Here is a 19,103-nt window from a genome sequence, read left to right on the forward strand (position 1 = left end):
TACGCTAAATATGTGCCATTTTAGAATCTATATTTGAATTCTGCTAATATGTAAGTCAACCCTTTTTTTTTTTTTCAGGGGATTATAAATCCAATTTAAAAAAATTATTCTGAAAACCATTTGCGTTGTATAGAACTGCACCAGCTAACTGTCAAACGGGTTCCTTAAGACTCAGCTTTCTTAATTGACTAGCCAATTTTTTTTAGGGTAGACCCTACATTCCAAGTTTCAGTTACAAGATAGTTATAAACCCCTGAAAAACGTTCATAATGGAGCTGATGGTAGAACCTTATTCATAGTGGCAGTAACAGGTGCCACTAAAATTGAAGATGCTGAAAAGTTAGTGCCTTTCTGTTTACAGGATATGCTATTGTATTTGTGATACTTATCTAGATAGTTAATGTATTTTTACCTCCTTAAATGTTGCAATCCTTTAGTTCTGGTCTTAGAAACCAAATCAGTTGTATAGGCACAAGTATCTCATAAGATCTTTAACAGTTACAAAAAATGTGTATGAATCTTTCGGGCTGCATAATCCACTATATGAACTATACAATAAAAGGGGTTATTAGGTTATTAGGTGAATTAAAGCTTTTGTTTAGAGCGCAAAAGACATCAGGATTTTACAGTTGGGAAGCAGAGATGTCTTTAATTTTTATAGAATGTTGTTGAATCAACATTATGCGTTTGTAGCAGTTTCCACGTATTTTAAAAAAATCTTTTATAAAAAGATATTAAGCAATAATTGGGATTCAGTTCAGGTCACCACATGACCAAAACATTAAATTCAAAGACCCCATTAAAAACACCAGTAAGAGGCTGGAGGTATTTACTTTTGCAGAAAGACTGAAACATCTAAAACAAAACTATACAAAACAAGATTTTCTGTCCAGGGGAAACCTGTATTAGTGGAGGCATGACTACTGGCCTGAAAGGTGTCTTCAGTCTGTCATTTCTATGATTATAAAGCCTTATGCTGCCAGATGGCTTGTATAATCTGGGGTTATTTAAACTTTACATGCAGCTATAACCTCTTGCTCTAAGATTAGTATAAAAGTGCCCAACTGCATTATTTTCAAGGTTCAGAATTTAATATGTAAATGTTATGACACTGTTAATACAGCCTGGTCTTGAATTGCACTATTCATACAATAAGAGCCCTCAAATTTTACAAAATTGACGTAATTCTAATAATTTTAATCTATTTCTGCACTCAGATTCCCTAGGAAAGATCTTGATTTCACTGTGTAGCTTTCCATTCATATGTGGGACCTAGACATGTAAAGATAGCAGAAATCTGAGTTTATAATGCTTTCATGGATCTAGACAGAACTTTATCATTTATTTTTATTGAGATAAGAAGGAAGGTCCACTCATGGATTGGTAACTGGCTAAAAGATAGGAAACAAGGGGTAGGAATAATGGTGAGTTTTCAGAATGGAGAGAGGTAAATAGTGGTGTCCCACAGGGATCTGTACTGGGACCAGTCCTATTCAACAGAATCATAAATGATCTGAAAAGAGGGGTAAACAGTGAAGTGGCAAAATTTTGCAGATAATGCAAAACTACTCAAGATAATTAAGTCCTTGGCAGACTGCGAAGTGCTACAAAAGGATCTCTCAAAACTAGGTAAATGGGAAACAAAATGGCAGATAAAATTCATTGTTTGCTTATAAATGAAAAGTTAATGCACATTGGAAAACAGAATCCCAACTATACATATAAAATGGTGGGTCTAAATTAGCTGTTATCACTCAAGAAAGATATCTTGGAGTCAATGTGAATAGTTCTCTGAAAACATCCACTCCAATGTGCAGCGGCAGTCAAAAAAGCTAACAGAATGTTGGGCATCATTAAGAAAGGGATAGATATTAAGATAGAAAATATCATTTTGCCTTTTATATAAATCCATGGTACATCCACATCTTGAATACTGCATGCAGATGTGGTTGCCTATCTCAAAAAAGATACATTGTAACTGGAAAAGGTTGAGAAAAGGGCAACCAAAATGATTAGGGGTATGGAATGGCTTGCGTATGAGGAGAGAATAATGAAACTAGGACTTTTCATCTTGGAAAAGAGATGGCTAAGGGGGATATGATCTACAAAATCATGACTGGTGTGAAGAAAGTAAATAAGGAAATGTTACTTATTCCTTCTCCTAACAAAAGAACTAGGGGTCACTAAACGAAATTAATTGGCAGCAGGTTTAAAACAAACAAAACAAGTATTTCTTCACACCGCGCGCAGTCAACCTGTAGAACTCTTTGCCAGAGGATGTCGTGAAGGCCAAGACTATAACAGGGTTCAAAAAAGAACTAGATAAATTCATGGAGGATAGGTCCATCAATGGCTATTAGCCAGGATGGGCAGGGATCCTCTTCCTAGCCTGTTTGCCAGAAGCTGGGAATCAGCAACAAGGAGTGGATCATCTCTGATTACCTATTCCGTTCATTCCCTCTGGGGCACCTGATATTGGCCATTGTCGGAAGACAAGATACTGGGCAAGATGGACCTTTGGTCTGACCCAGTATGGCTGTTCTTATGTTTGTATATAAAAATACCAGCAAATACGTTTTGCTGTTCAAAAAGTTGTGATCGATCTGTGATGGGTTGGATCACAGAAACCCCCTTGAGAATTGCCATCTTATGTGCTGGGACTGCCTCTGAGCCTGTTTTCCCTGGCAGCTTGGGACTTGAGAACTCTGCCTGGTTCAACCCAGATGTGCTAGCCTGCTACAAACACAGACCCAGGTCTCCCACAAGCTGCAGGCTAAACTGAAAACAGCTTAAGAAGTGTTCCTGTCTCCAACACGCAGGTACCCAGCTCCCAAAGTGTCCAAACCCCCAATAAATCATTTTTTTACCCTGTATAAAGTTTATACAGGGTAAACTCCTAAATTGTTTGCCCTCTATAACACTGATAAAGAGCGATGCACAGTTGTTGGTGTCCGTGCCCCCCTTACCCCCCCCCCCCCGGTATTAATACGTACTCTGGGTTAATTAATAAGTAAAATGTGATTTTATTAAATACAAAAAGTAGGATTTAAGTGGTTCCAAGTAATAACAGACAGAACAAAGTGATTACCAAGCAAAATAAAATAAAACCCACAAACCTAAACCTAGTACAGTTAGAAAATGATTACAGATGAACATCTCTGAGGATGATTTCCAAGAAGTTTTTTACTGACTAGCCTCCTTCTAGTCTGGGTCCAGCAATCACTCACACCCCTGTGGTTACTGTCCTTTGTTCCAATTTCTTTCAGGTAGCCTCTCCACCCCCAAAAGATCTCTTGAGCCAGCTGAAGACAAAATGGAGGGGTCTCCCAGGGGCTTAAATAGACTTTCTCTTGTGGGTGGAGACCCCCTCCTTTCTCCTATCCAGAATTCAGCTCCAAGATGGAGTTTTGGAGTCACCTGGGCAAGTCACATGTCCATGTATGACTGAGTTCCTCACCAGCCAGGCCACATTCCTGGGAAAGCTCAGATGTGGATTGGCGTCTCCAAGTTCATTCTTAGCTTAAGTGTTTTTTGATTGGGAACTTACCGAGAATAGTCTTTTCTCAGGAAACTGACCAACTGCTTCACTGAGGCTACTTAAAATTAAACAAGTACATAGCCAGTATTCATAACTTCAAGTACAAAAATGATACATGCATACAAATAGGATGAATATATTCAGTAGATCATAACCTTTACAGAGATGTTGTGTGGCATATGTAGCATAAAACACATTCCAGTTATGTCATATATACATTCATAAGAATATTCCCATAAAGCATTATGGGGTGCAACATCACACCATCTATGTAGATATACCATGGTGCACTATGGTTAAATAATGAAGAATGTGATTCTCTTTCCACCTTTTCAAAAAATAAATAACTAAAGCAACATTAAAAGAAAAGGAGTACTTGTGGCACCTTAGAGACTAACAAATTTATTTGAGCATAAGCTTTCGTGAACTACAGCTTACTTCATCGGATGCATGCAGTGGAAAATACAGTGGGGAGATCTTATGTACACAGAGAACATGAAACAATGGATGTTATCATACACAATGTAAGGAGAGTTATCAGGTAAGGTGAGCTATTACCAGCAGGAGAGGGAAAAAAAACCTTTTGTAGTAATAATCAAGGTCGGCCATTTCCAGCAGTTGACAAGAACATGCGAGGAACAGTAGGGCGGGGGGGGGGGGAGAGTTTTACTTTTGTGTAATGACGCATCCACTCCCAGTCTTTATTCAAGCCTAATTTAATGGTGTCCAGTTTGCAAATTAATTCCAATTCAGGAGTCTCTTGTTGGAGTCTGTTTTTTTGAAGTTTTTTTGTTGAAGAATTGCCACTTTTAGGTCTGTAATTGAGTTACCAGAGAGATTGAAGTGTTCTCCAACAGGTTTTATAATTCTTGATGTCTGATTTGTATAACATTTTTTATTTAAATCAAGAAGAATTATATTTTGTGCCATCAAAGACTGAGAAAGTAAACTTTGGCACATGAATTTGAGAAATGTGCACATTATATGTAAACTTTTATGTAATGTAACTTCAAAAACATGACTCTCTTTTTAAAGCTATAACAGCAGTTGGGCTAAATGTTCAATTCTATTTAGGTGCTGAAAGATGCACACAGGCCCCTAGAGCTTGTGCCTAAATGGTGAGCCTATTTGGCATTTACAGAAATGCTGCATTCTGCCTGAGTTCTCTAGATGCCTAATTTTCCAAGCTAAAACTGCAGCTGCTTGTTTGTCCAGTAATGTTTTCAAAGCAGAGTGATTTTTCTGCACCCAGGGGTATTTTTACCATGAATTTTAAAAAATGGCTCTGGGCACTTAGTGGCCATTATGAGGCATTGTGCAGGTTGAAGATGACTACCTTTTGCAAATGTGTCCCAGTTGTCCTTCCTTTTTGTAATAAAACTTACCTGGTAAAAATGAGTGCTCCAAACCCTCTGTTAACAGGAGGTGCGTTAGTCAGATGTCTCATCTACAGATCACATAGTGTTAGTTTAAAACACTTTAAAAAAAAAAAAAAAAAAAAGAGTTTAGATGTCATAGAAGATACAAAGCAAAGGTTAGAACAGCATCCGGGAAGTATTTTGATCACAGAATATCAGGGTTGGAAGGGACCTCAGGAGGTCATCTAGTCCAACCCCCTGCTCAAAGCAGGACCAATCCCCAACTAAATCATCCCAGCCAGGCCTTTGTCAAGCCTGATCTTAAAAAACTTCAAAGGAAGGAGATCATACCGTCTGAAGTATTACTTAATTTGTAAAATTTATAAGTTTTTATATTTTGCTGTAGATAAGAACAGTAAATAAGCAAATTAATCTTGCTCGTTTGGTATTGTATGTCTGTTTTCCCCTTCATGTAGATGAACTAAAATAATATTAGGGCTGATGGGTGGGGGGAGAGACTCTTTAAGAAGCTACAGGAATTTATATTTTCTCTCCTGACCATTATGCTATTTTCAGCTAGAGGAAGCCTGTCTTGCCACTGTTAAACAACTGCATCATTATTTTTAGCTTTGCATCATTTTTTATTCACTTAGCCTTAAGTACAAATCTTAAATACTAATTTTCAAACCTTCTATTAAAATTCCTCTAACCAGATAATACAGATTTCACGTGTATGGATAAGAATTTTATTGTGTGAAAGTTGCTGTTTCTAGCTTAGCATTTGAGATTGGACCTGGAATAAGATCAAATAACAGTGAAAGAGTCAGTGTTTGGATGCCCAAAGTTATATGAAGGGACTTTAAAATATGTATATTTTCTGTACTTTAAAGAGGACTGTTGTGTACTGTTTTTTTGTTCAGTTACAACTTTGCAGTTTTGCCATGTAAATTCATAATTATCAAATTAAATGAATATTTTTTTCTCTCACTGTGTCATTACACCTACAATTCTACTTGTAGGCAAGACAAATGCCAAACTATGTATACATTTTATCTCTTATTAAAATCAAAGATTGAGATGAGACATTTAAATCATTAAAACAAAGCAAGGATTAGGGATTTCATTGTTTTTAACATGAATTTTGTGGATCATTATCTTGTAGGTGTCTCCTGGTATGTGACTTGACTTCTTAAAGAAGTTAGAAAATAAACTGACAGGTTTCAGAGTAGCAGCTTTGTTAGTCTGTATCCGCAAAAAGAAAAGGAGGACTTGTGGCACCTTAGAGACTGACAAATTTATTTGAGCATAAGCTTTCATGAGCTACAGCTCACTTCATCCATTGGGCTCTGTCTGGGGGGACTTTCTGTGCCTGTGATCTGTCTCTAGCTGCCTCTTGCCTATGAGGTTGGTGCAACAGCAGTTGTATGCCCTATTCCTGCCCATCCACACCTCACTGCACTGTTTGGCATGTGAGTGAGTGGCACTCAGATTCATCAGTGCACTCGCTCCTCAGCGTGCATACCTCAACCGAACACTTGTAATTGACTCTTGTTGGGTGCAGGCGCCTGTTGAGTTGCCAAACTTTAAATTGTGCCCCCTGGTGGCACCATGTTAGTGAAGCTTTTGATTTGCTTTGATACTTTATTTTGAAGCATGCTAGCACATGTGAGATTGTCTAGGATGGCAATTGTTACTGTAACAGGAGCTCATTTTGTTCTCATGACAGTAGTTCATGCTCGACTTTCCCAAAATGTACACCAGGAAGCCCTAAGGCAGTGTAGTTAGAGCCTGAAAAGAAAAAAATTTTGTCAGAGAAAATGACAGCTCTAATATAAAATGAGTACTACTTAGGTTTGGTTGGATATGTTTAGTGATATAGTGCATTTACATTTAAATAACCATTTTATTTAAAGTTAGATTATTTAGAAAGTGTATATAACCATAAACGTCTGAATTTGGGACTCTGTAAGCCTGCAAGTTTAGCTTCTTAAGAAACTAGGTACTTCACTGTGTGCTATATTAAACTGATCTTTCTTATTCCAAATACTTAAATTTGGAAGCTTAAAAGATGGAAATAACCTTAGTTTAGTCTACGTTGGTAGTGTAAAATGTTCTTATGTAAGTTGTCGCCCTTCTACCCCAACAACTGAAAACTATATGAAGATCTCACTTTAAAAAGATGAATTAAAATAGTTTCTTTTTGTATATAAATAAATAACTTAATACATATTATATCTTAGATTTTTGTAGGTCACACAACTTGTACAAATACAAACTTATTGCTAGTGCTGGGATCTGAGGCTTCCAATAGACCCTTAAAATCCAGTCTTCAGTGGTATTTAAATGTGATTGAACTGTCATTACATAAAAACTGTTTGGAAATAAGGAGCTAAATGGTGGTCACAGCTATGGGAATTATTTAAAAATGTCTCTATCGTAGATGTCCTTGTGTATAGTTTATAAAGTATGTTATGATGAAAGATGACATTTTACTTAAAAAAAAAAAAAACCCACCAACAAACAAATAAATAAAACCAGAAACCTTAGTGAATTTTGTAGTTCTGAAAATGTGGTGGTCCCTTGAACTTTAAGTCAAGTATTTCTAATATGGTAAATATTAGTCAACATACAGAATGTGAATTCCTTGGCAACTTAGTGATATCCTCTCAAGTTGGAAGATGATACCTGTAACATGAGGATAAATAGCACAAACAGTGAAAATGGACATTAGCTATTATGTCTACATATTTGGTTGGCAAGTACACTGCAATTATTTTCATCTGTTTACACTGAGTACATGAATAGGGTATGTTAAAATACATTGGGCTAAATTCATCCATGGTATAACTTAACTACTGAAGACAGTGGAATTACATTGAGAATGGATTTTTTTTCTGCTCTGTGTTGAACATAATTTTTTGTCTCAAATAATGGTCTGTAGCTCAATATAAATTAAATATATCAATTCCAATGTACATGTTCCGGTTTCTTTCTCCAAAGTTCATTTGAGTTTCATTGATAACTGGGCTTTATCATAGTAAAGCAATAAACTTCATTTGTCTGAAGCTTAATAGATTTAATAGTATTTTGTTCTTTTGAGGTTCATTTATGTAGCTCTCTCAACAAATGGCAGTCTGACGTTTTTAAAAACACAATTTAACGTTTAAATCTACAAGACAAGGCATTAGCCTAAAGTTAACTTTCCTTCACTAAAATTTCTCCAACCTATAAATCCAGGAAGAAGAATATCCACCTCGGGATGACTTCAGCGATGCAGATCAACTTAGAGTTGGCAATGATGGCATCTTCATGTTGGCATTTTTCAGTAAGTTTTTACATCCCAGATCTTTGAGGTGTATAATTTAGATTTCCATTGGAACAGTAGAATATGAAAGAAAGCCACAGTAAACTGCATGAACACACTGTAACAAATGAAATCTTTTTACTTGTATACAGATGTAAAACAGTACCTGTTACTCAGAAAAAGCAAGTATGTTGTGTGTTTTTTCAGTCACTTCTGAGAATGGTGTTAAAACTAACTTACACCTATCACAGATAGGTCTGAACAAATCCTTAGTTGATAATGTCAGGAATATCAAGATTATATGGTGAACCACATAATAAAGTTCTAACAGCTGCAGAACTGCTAACTTGAATTAAAAAATCTGGATGGCAGAAATGTGATTAATTACTCTTCTACCTGAAAATCTACGTAATACACTTATATGGGCGGCCTACTAGACTAAATAGCTATGGAGGGATTTGTTCAGACCTACATAGTATTCATTTTTTCAGGTTGAACTAACTTAGGTATGTAAAATATAACTTTTTAAATTATGATAATCAGTTTAATAATGTAAAGCACTCTGTCTTCAGATAATCTTTGGATTGCCACCAACACTGCCTTAGCACTTACATTCACTGAAACTGTGTGCTGTGCGCCATTTCTGTTCTATCAGAGAAACAGTAAAAGCTTTATCTGGCATGTTATGGGAATGGGGGGTGCTGGTAAGTGGAAAAATTCCGGTTAACTAAGAGAGAAGGAGGGAGGTTGGATATGGGAGGGGGTACGGGAGTGGGTGCAGGGTGCCGGATCCGGGTGGTGCTTATCTTGGGCAGCTTCCCATGAGCGGCAACCTGTCCCTGTTGCTCCTAGGCGGAGGCATGGCTAGGCGGCTCTGCGACTGCTTCTGCCTGCAGGCACCACCCCCAAACTCCTATTGGCTGTGATTCCCAGCCAATGGGAGCTGCGGAGCCAGCGCTCGGGTTTAAACATCAACAGTGAAGAAGGAAATGATTTAAAGTTCTGCAAGTGGTTATGTTAAAGAGGAATGGGGTGAAATAACGAAAGGGGTACTTCAGCATGGAAATAAAAACCAAACACTTTCCAGAAGGTGAGATCTGTAAGAGCTTGGAGGATTGTCCCCATTCCTTGGGGTACAGTAACTCCTCACTTAACATCGTCCCAGTTAACGTCGTTTTGTTGTTACATTGCTGATCTATTAGGGGAACAAGCTCGTTTAAAGTTGCGCAATGCTGCCTGCTTTGTCCGCTGCTTGCAGGATTCTCTGGAAGAGCAGCCCCTCCTGGTAGGGATTAGATCTGGGGGGGGGCCCGCAGCCCCTCTCCCCATCAGCTCCCCTAAATTCCCTGTAGGGTATGTGGCTTAGTAGCTGTCCAGCAGCAGTTCAGCTGTACCTCCCCCCTCTGTGCTGCTCCTGCCCTGCCCTCTGCCTTGGAGCTGCTCCCGGGAGCTTCCTGCTTGCTGGGGGAGGGGTGCTGATATCAGGATGTCCCCCTGTTCCTGCCCCCCACTCCTTACACCCTCTCCACAAGGCAGAGGAGGGGGACAGGGCTCAGGGACAGAAAGGAGGGAGCTTGCTGGAAACTGTTGCTGCCTGTCTGAACTGGCTGATCTGCTTAAAAGGGCAACATATTTTAAGTGGGGTCAGCATAATTAAAGGGGCAATGCACATTTCTCTCATGCATGCACCCCGCAGCACTTTGGAAAGTCAGCACCTGTGCAGCCTTGCACGTGCTGTCAGGAGGAGGGAGTGGATAGCATGGGCTCATCATCATGTTCAGCTTTTGCAGGGAAGTGTTTGCAGTTACTGCCCTGCATCTATTGTGTTTCCTCCCTCCTGCCTCAGTCTATGCTGCCTTGTAGAGTGTGAGGCTACATTAACAGCAGCGTATTAATTAATTAACCCCTTGAGGGCTCACCCGAGTGCTAGTTCATCATTTAGCAGTAAGACATTCCCTCTTACGTCACCACCTCAGCCAAGCATTACAATCATTCATTGCTATGTACAGTATTAAACTGTTTGTTTAAAACGTATACTGTAGATGTATATAATGTCTTTTGTCTGGTGAAAAAAATTTCCCTGGAACTAACCCCCCTATTTAAACTAATTCTTATGGGAAAATTGGATTCACTTAACATGATTTCGCATAAAGTCGTATTTTTCAGGAACATAACTATGTTAGGTTTCAGAGTAGCAGCCGTGTTAGTCTATATTCGCAAAAAGAAAAGGAGTACTTGTGGCACCTTAGAGACTAACAAATTTATTTGAGCATAAGCTTTCGTGAGCTACAGCTCACTTCGTAGCTCACGAAAGCTTATGCTCAAATAAATATGTTAGTCTCTAAGGTGCCACAAGTACTCCTTTTCTTTTTATAACTATGTTAAGTGAGGAGTAACTGTATGTAAAACTAGATAATTCTGACTTATTCCCTACAGCACATTTTCTTGTGACTTGCCCTAACAGGGACATAGCATAGAGTTATGTCTACGCTGCACATCACTGGCAGTGGTGTGTAGGGTACGTTTTGGTACACACCACAGTGAAAAGTAGGTAGTGTCCACACTGCACTGTGGAGCTACATACTTCTGTGTGAGGCTCTGGCAAGGGAAGGCAGCAAGGAAAGGCTTGGCAGTGGGGAGCTGTTTGAGCAGTGGGGAAACTACACTGATAAAAACAGTGTTGATGCGGAGACACTGCTTGAGCAAGTAGGGTTCAGATGTGTCCTTACTCCACTTGCCTAAGCACTGCCGTATCATCTGCACTGCTATTGGTAGGGTTTGTGTAGTGCATGTGCTCTTCACGCTGCTGAAAGGAGTGTGCGGTGTAGACAGACCCTATGACTGACTGACTGTAGTTTCCAGCATTATGTTGTGATTTTTGAAACCAAAGATCCCCTAAAACCAGACTTGCCACTTTTAGTTTTAGTTGTGTAAAACAGCAAAGGGGTCATTCATTATCTAAACTTGTTTTAGCCCAACTGAGCGAGACATAAACATAAGCTAGTCAAGCTAGTGTTCAGAATCAGTTTATGATCTGTAGCTACCATCTAGTGGTAAAACTCTAAATTGCATTGAAAGTCATGTTTTCAAGCCATCTAGTGGCCATGTCTGTATTTTAGAAATGCGGCGGGGGGAACCTCAGTGCTAGTACCAAAAAAAAGTCATTTTAACTAGAGTTCTATATGAGCAAACATGTTTCCTCGTAGAAAATATCAATACAGCATGCGCTGGAAATGGTACATTGTAGGAGTAATGCAGTGATTCATATAGATAAAAATTATAGCAGAATGAAGAGTAAATACACCTTTCATAGAAGATACTGCTGACATTAGCTGCCTTTGCTTCATGTAAAAAATGAGACATGGGCGTTCAGTAGCATCTTACTTTAATGCTGTAAAATATTTGTTTCAGAAGTGTTATAGCTGAACAGAAAATCTGGGCATAAATTAAATGATTAAAAGTAAAAATATTGAACATAACTTATTTTTTTTTCTTCATCCAAAATATATAGCAAAATTTTATGCGTCTCTAGCTGTGCCCTCTTTAGGATCACATCTTAATGTAGACTGGTTATTGAATTCCATTGAATTCCACATTCAAATAGATTATCCAAAAATCAGATAGGATAAGGATAGAAATGACTAAATATGAGCGAGAGCCAGGATTAGTAATGTTAAAGAACATGGCAGTAGTTTGGAACAGTAAATTAATCCATCAGACCAGATTATGTCAATTTTATATCAATATTTGGACAGAGTTGTAAAGGGAAATGCTGAGGTTAAGGAGTACAAATGAATAACAAGAAAAAAGGGCCATCCAACGAGGCTTTATGGCACATTGTAGAAATTGTGGGGATGCCAAGAGAGACATTCCTAATTGTTCTTAGGAGTGTATTTCTGGTATCCTAGAGTTTAAGAAGAGTGGCTAGTTCTTGTTTGAGTAGTGTCCCTGTGGGTGTTCCACTTGAGGTGCTTGCGCACCGCATGCGCTTTCAATCAGAGATTTTTGGCACCAGTACTCGTTCGGTCTGCCATGCGCCCCAGGCATCCTCTTGCTCTGTACTTCGGGTATTTAGAATTGCAACAGCTGAACTGCCCTGAGTTCCTTCTCAACTGTGCTGGCCAAAGATGGAGCGTGCATAGTACTCGGTACTTTCCTACTTTGTGTTAGTATTTTTTTTTTTTTTTATAATAGCTTTTCTCTTACTTAATTTGTGTTTATTTCTTTTTGGAGGTCTTTTTTCATTGGTTGAGGCTTTTGCCTTCTACCTCCACGTCCCCCAGTATAGGATAGTCCCCTGTTTGAAGAAACCTGTTTTTATTTTTGGGGAATGCCTAAGTCCCCAGGCTTCTAATGTTGCCTCACTTCCTGGGAGTCCTTCCAGTTAGCAATGGCAATTTGCAGTCTCCTGCCTTCAGGGATTTGCACATGCTTTCCAAGTGCAAAAACTGCATTAGTTTTAAGAGCTGCTCCAGGAGGGGTAGGGAAATTAACTTCATCTCCTTATGATGAGATCCTCCCTTTGTCCATTGTCCAATCCAGTCCTGAAGACCACACCCTCACCCCACCCAGTACAGTGGCCTCCCAAGTGACCATTGTTCCCCATCAGCATCTGGGAGACCTACAAATGACATGGGAAACACTTCTCCCTAGAGGAGTACTGAATCTCCTCAAAGAGCATACCTCTGAGATGCACTGTAACAAAGATCCCATACCCCTCAAAGGCTTCCACAGAAGCTTCAAGTGGTCTTGGTCAAAGTCCTTGAGCACATCTAAATTCCTCAGTACCCACTGAAGGCTTCGGTACCATCGAAACATGACACTGGTGATAGAGATTCCAGGGACTTCACATAGAAGAAGTTGGCACTTCCTGCAGCTCTGACTGAGTCTTTGGTACCCCAGCATGCATTCAAGCAGACATTGGTGCCTCCCATACCTTCCTCTGTGCTGCAGGCCTCCACTTCTGCAGCCCACCAGGTTCCCACACAACTGCACCCAGTGTTGCAGGAGTTCAGGTTTTCCAAGGATTTGCTTGTCTCCAATGAACCTGTCGTCTTTATTGATCTGTCAGACCCCCAGTATTGCAAACTCCACTATCTCCAGTACCTCACATGTGACTGGTGCTACCTAATTCCCCAATACCCATGTATACAGAGAGAGAAACTGTCACTGCTTTTTTGTTTGTGCCTCCATGAGACTGTGTGGATAAGAGCTCTTCAGACTCCCAGATTTTGTTCAGGGCTCTTAAGATTCCTACCTAGACCACCCTCTCCTGAATTTTGCTTCATTGAGGGGTATTAGTAAGCTTGGGAGACCTCTGTGCTCGGAACCCTCCGTGGTTCAATCAGTCCTGGATGCCTCTCCTGTTCCATTGTTGCCCCTCCATGCCCATATTGGGACCTTTGGGCTGTTTATCACCAACAGTTCTCCAGGGTCACTGGGAATGCCAGTGTCAGCACTCAGTTGATTCCCTCTGTTCCCCCACAACAATCTACACCACCGGAGGAGAAGGTTGAGGATCCCAGAAAGGAGAGCTGATAAAAAGGCGACCCCAGAGACTATTATTTCATCATCCTCCCGAGATGAAGTTGATATGCCTTTTCTGTTCCATAGATGACTTTAAATAATTTCAGGAGTTGATATAAAGAGTAGCAGATTCTCTTCATATCCCATTAGAAGGATCACAGGAGACTCGGCACAAATTGCTAGGTGTTTTTCACACACCATCTTCAGCACAAGTAGCCCTTCCAGTAAACCAAGTTTTGTTCGATACTGCCAAGACAATTTGGTAGACCCCCTCACCCCCACTACTAACTCCCTGAACAGCTGAGAGAGCAGACACAGTACTACATTAGTCTGAACCGCTAGCCATATCTTCCCATTCTGTCCCAAATTCCTTAGTTGTGGATTCAGTAAATGACTACAACAGGCAACACCATTCCCAGGCTGTCCCAAATGATAAAGACCAAAAATGCAAAGACTTTGGTTGCAAAAGTTAGTTATCTGCCACCCTGCAATACAAAATTGCTAATTGCCAGGCGATTTTGACAAACATAACCACATTAACTATTCAAAATTTAATTCCTTTATTGAACACCACCTGCAAGAGCAGAGGGAACATCTTCAGGCTCTCATCACAGAGGGACGGCTTCTTGCAAGGACATCTGTGTGACCTTCTCTTGATTCTGCAACACAGCAGCCCACTGTCTTCACAGCTGTAGTTCTGTGTCCTGTGTTGAGGCTGCAGTCTTCAGGATTTCCACATGAAGTCCAGAACACTGTAGAGGACCTCCCTTGTGGTGGTTATAATTTACTCGAGTCCACAGTGATTCCCTGCATTTGTTGAAGGGCCATAGGACCACCCTTGGATTGTTGGGCATATATAGGCCTATAAGCAAGGAGATTTAGTTTGGTTTCAGACAGCTCGGTTTCCCATCTCTACCATAGGTGCTGGAGCCACCTAAAAAGAAATCCAGAATGCAGAGGTGAAAGTTCTCAATCATTGCACCTGAATTGATGCAACAGCCTTCATCTACAAAGTTTTCATTCTGACCACAAACATCTCCGTTACCCAGATCTGATGCTGTACATCCCTGCCCTCTCAATCCTCTCACTTCTGGGGATAATCAAATTACCTCCAGCAAATTGATTTTGGAGGTTATAACATCCATTTTTCAGGACCACTATCAGTAGAGTCTCCTCTCTGGTATTCTCAACTGTCCCCACACAGCTTTGCCAATGGAGAGTAATAGTCTTCTTTGAGTGCTTGCACCTGTCCATTCCAGTGTAGGGGGGCGTGTGTGTGTGTGTGTGTGTGTGTGTGTGTGTGTGTGTCCCTAGCATAGTTGCTGGGCATTTTTCCCTAAGTGGTATCCTTTGGTCTGCTCTAGCACCCCCTGGTGTCGCACACTCAGTGTCTGTATAAAGAGCCCTGCTGAGCCCACTCCCCTTCAGTTCCTTCTTACTGCCCATAATGGTTGCTGGCACCCTCATTGCTTAGGCAGTTCTTCTCTTAGTGGATTTTCTGTCAATTTTAGTGTAAATACTTATTGTAGTTTTTAGTAATTAGTTTAGTTTTAGTAGTTTTATATAGTTTGGGGCTTTTGGGGCTCCTCCGCTCTTAGATAGTGGAGTTGTCCACTGTCCCGATGCCGAGGCTTGCCTCGGTCACTGGGGTTCAAGCCTTGCGCTTCATGCGATAAGTCTATGCTTTTTGAGCGACCTGCACTTGACCTGCCTCAAGTGCTTAGGGGAAGCTCATAGGAAAGGTCACTACCAAATTTTCAAGGAGTTCAAGCCCTGGACCCAGAAGGACTAAGTTGCTCAATTTTGAAGGTCCTGCTCTTGGATGCAGCCCTAAGACTGGCCTCAAAGCTGTACTTGGAGTTGGCACCAAGTGCCTTGACCTCAGTGCAGAGCGCTCCTCCATAATCCTGTGTCTCCTGGCATCAATCATCTTCCCCAGTGCCCCAGAAAAAAACCTGTCCAGTAGTCCTCCCTGATCCCTATTCAAAGCATAGAGTTCATGGGGGGGGGCAGTACTCGACTCGGTGCAAGCAAGGGCTCTACTTCTGGGCAAATGGTTCCTCTTGATTGTGTCCCTGATAAGATCTCTCCAAGGTCATTGGATGATGACTGTGCAAAAGTGCCCGAGTCCCATAGGTTATGTGGAGTCATGCACATACATAGTGCAACATGCAAGACTTAGACTCAGACCTCTACAAGCCTGGCTAGCCAGTCTTCTCCCCCTCTCGCCATCACCTTGATTCTGTGCTCATAGTTCTGGTACAGGTCTTCGAGTTGCTGACATGGTGGCTGCACAGCCACATGGTATGTGCTGGTGTGCCCTTCTCAAAACCCCAGCCATCCTTGTCGCTGGTATGTGACACATCAGCCTTCGGCTGGGGAGCCCACATGGGGTTCCTCAGATCTCTAGGTCTTTGGACTCCAAGAAGAGCTCTTCCTGCACATCAATGTCAGGGAGTTCAGGGCCTGCCAGGCATTTCTACTCCACCTGTCACACACATCTATTTTGATCCTCACGGACAATATGACTGCTATGTTCTACAAAAACAGGCAGGTCATCGTGTGCATTCTCCCTCCCCCTCACTCCCAACCAGGAAGCAATCAGCCTGTGGGAGCTCTGTATCAATCACTCTATCAATCTAGGGGCATCTTACTTTCCCAGGACTCAGGCCTGCTGAGGCAATCTGCTAGTTGGTTCCTTCTCCTTTCACCATGAGTGGTCTGTCTAGACACTGAGGGACATCTTTCAAGGGGGGTGGGGAGGAGTGCTTCTTTTATGCACTTTATTGCATGAGTCCAAATGAGCCCATGGGTAACTGCCAATTCATGCCTGCCGCTCCTCAGGCATATGGCAGCATGAGTCTTTGTCACAGTACATGCCTGTTTACATTTACTCTGCTTTCAGGATAGTTTATAGAGACACTAACAGAGACACTCTGAACAAGTTGCTTTCTATTCCCAGCCACGTGCTAATTTCTCTCAACTAGTGGAAGAATCCGAACAAGGTATGCTCAGGAGTTCCCTTCATCCATCCCCCTCCTGCTTTTGCAATAGTTTTGAATGCACCACTCCTAGGATAGGGAGCTCACTACAGGACCACACTGTCCAGGGCACGTGGTCCACTAAGGAGTCTGCCCTACATATCAACTCTCTGGAGCTCAGGCCAGTAAGCTCGAGCATCTAGTGACCTCTGTTGCATCTTTTGATGAAGCTGACGTTTTTAATAGCCATTATGTCAGCCAGGAGAGTGGTGGAGTTGAGGACTCTAATATCAGATCTGGCATATATGATTTTTCTATGCAGAAAAGTCTGTTTTGTCGTCACCCAAGATTTCTTATGAAAGTGGTCTCCACTTTTCATATTAACTAAGCAGTCTTCTTAATGACCTTCTTCCCAAAGACTCATGGAAAATAAGCGGGAGGAGAAACTGCACACTCTGGATGTTCAAAGAGCTTTAGTGTTTTATCTGGAATGGACTAAATCTTTCATGTCTTCAACTCAATTGTTCATTGCATTTGCGGACAGAATGCAGGCCAGACTTGTTTCCGCTCAAAGGATTTCTTCTTTGATATTCAGTTGAACTTGTCCGTGTTACGTGTAGGCTAACCTGAATCTGCCAGCTAGCATTGGGTCAATCAGCTAGGTCCCAAGCAACCTCTGTGGCTTTTCTGGCCAGCGAAGCAGCAACGTGGTCATCATGTCATGTTTTGGCTTTCACTACACTATCTCTCAACGACCTAGAAATGATGCTAAATTTGGACAAATGGTTCTCCAGTCCCTGTTTAAAATAGACTCTAAACCCACTTCCAGTTGGGATTGCTTGTGAGCAGCTCCTTATAGTGGAATGGACATGTTTAGTCAATCAAAGAAGAAACTGTTACTAACCTTTCTGAAGCTGTTTTTTGAGGTGTTGCATATGTCCATTCTACAACCTGCCCTCCTTCTCCTTTCTATCAGAGTCTTCCACTAGAAAGGAACAGGGGAGGGTGGAGGGGGGGGGTTAGAGATGTCTCCACCCTTTTTGCCTGAGCTCTGTGCACAAGACACCAGAGAGTGCTCGAGCCACCCTAACTGGTACCGCTAAAGGAAAAACTTCCTGAGAACTGCGAATTGGAGTATGCACACACTTCCAGTGGAATGGACATGTGTAACACATCTCGATGAACAACTGTTGTGGGAGGGTAAGTAACTCCCCCCTCCTTCCCCCCCCAAGGGAAACCTGTCTGATCTGTTTCTTTACCATTTCTCCAATCCTGCTGAAGTTGCTTAGGAAGACTGTTGTCCTAATTTGGGCCCCTACGTTGTTTAGTAGTAATGAGAAGGAGTGGTTGGGAATCAGAATAATGGTGTATTTTCATGTGATCATATCTCCTTGAGCAATTCTATAAAGTGTCTTCATACAGCAAGGATTTTTGTATAGGATACTGAAGTATACACAGAAGAGTAAAATGAAACCACTTCATGAAAAATTGCTGATATTCCTTTTGTCTTTTGGATGCCAGATGTGATCCCTTGATATTTTTAGCCTGGGCCTTGGCTCATAGGTTAATTCATCACTATTTAATGTAAACCTATGGCCCACCTCTAATGTAAATGTCTACTAATGTAATAATTCAAAGAAAGATGCAGATACAAACGGCAATCTTAACCCATTGCCCTTGTTGGGATCTTTTTACATCTTTTTTGTGAGAATCTTCTTAGGATGGTTCAGTATTATACTACTACAATTTCATAAGCCTGGGTTTGGAATTAAGTGCTAATATATCAGGTGTTCAATAGGCAGTAGAGTGGAATATCTTTTAGTATTCATTTTGAAATCCAAAGACTTTGGTAGGTGTTAATTTTGTAGGAGCTTTTAGTGGAAGTTCTAGTTGTTACTTATCTGTTTGTTCTAAAGATAAAGTTCTACCATTCAAAAATTTAAACAGCATCAAAAGTTAATGTATATACCTGCCAAGTATCAACTCTTGGATGTAAATACTGGAATAATATTTATATGTATTAACGGTGGGCATACCAGCATGTGAATTGGCTAAAAGAAAACCTTAAATGTCAGATATGCAGGAAGGCAGCTTTAGTTTTGCATCAGCTCTTCAGTGTTGAATGAAGCACAGGTACATTGTAGTGATGCATCATTCTCCTTGAAGGCTTCTGCTCTTGATTAAGGTTTCAAGAACAAACCGGATTCCAGTGTTTTCATTGCAGGTAAATTCAAAAATGTTTAATTCTGAGAGCGTGACTTTAATGAAAGCCAAGAAATTGATCAGATATGACCGTCAATCTGTACTTAACTTTTATGTTACAGAGGGGTGTCTGCAGGAGTGAGGGATAGATATCTGCAAGTTCAGAGGACATTAACATGCAGCTATGTCTTGAA

The 19,103-nt window shown here is 40.8% G+C and overlaps 1 protein-coding gene across 3 annotated transcripts in view; it reads left to right on the top strand.

The window, feature by feature from the left end:
- NDFIP2 (Nedd4 family interacting protein 2) overlaps positions 1–19,103 on the top strand; it is a 68,094-nt gene that overhangs the window by 27,936 nt on the left and 21,055 nt on the right. For all 3 annotated transcript variants that reach the window (XM_038405944.2, XM_038405952.2, XM_043504649.1), the window contains exon 4: positions 8,134–8,221. In XM_038405944.2, coding sequence (XP_038261872.1) covers positions 8,134–8,221 — 88 coding nt within the window. The remainder of the gene's footprint in view (positions 1–8,133; positions 8,222–19,103) is intronic.

Source organism: Dermochelys coriacea, chromosome 1, assembly GCF_009764565.3.
Source record: "Dermochelys coriacea isolate rDerCor1 chromosome 1, rDerCor1.pri.v4, whole genome shotgun sequence".
NCBI classification, from domain to species: Eukaryota; Metazoa; Chordata; order Testudines; family Dermochelyidae; genus Dermochelys; species Dermochelys coriacea.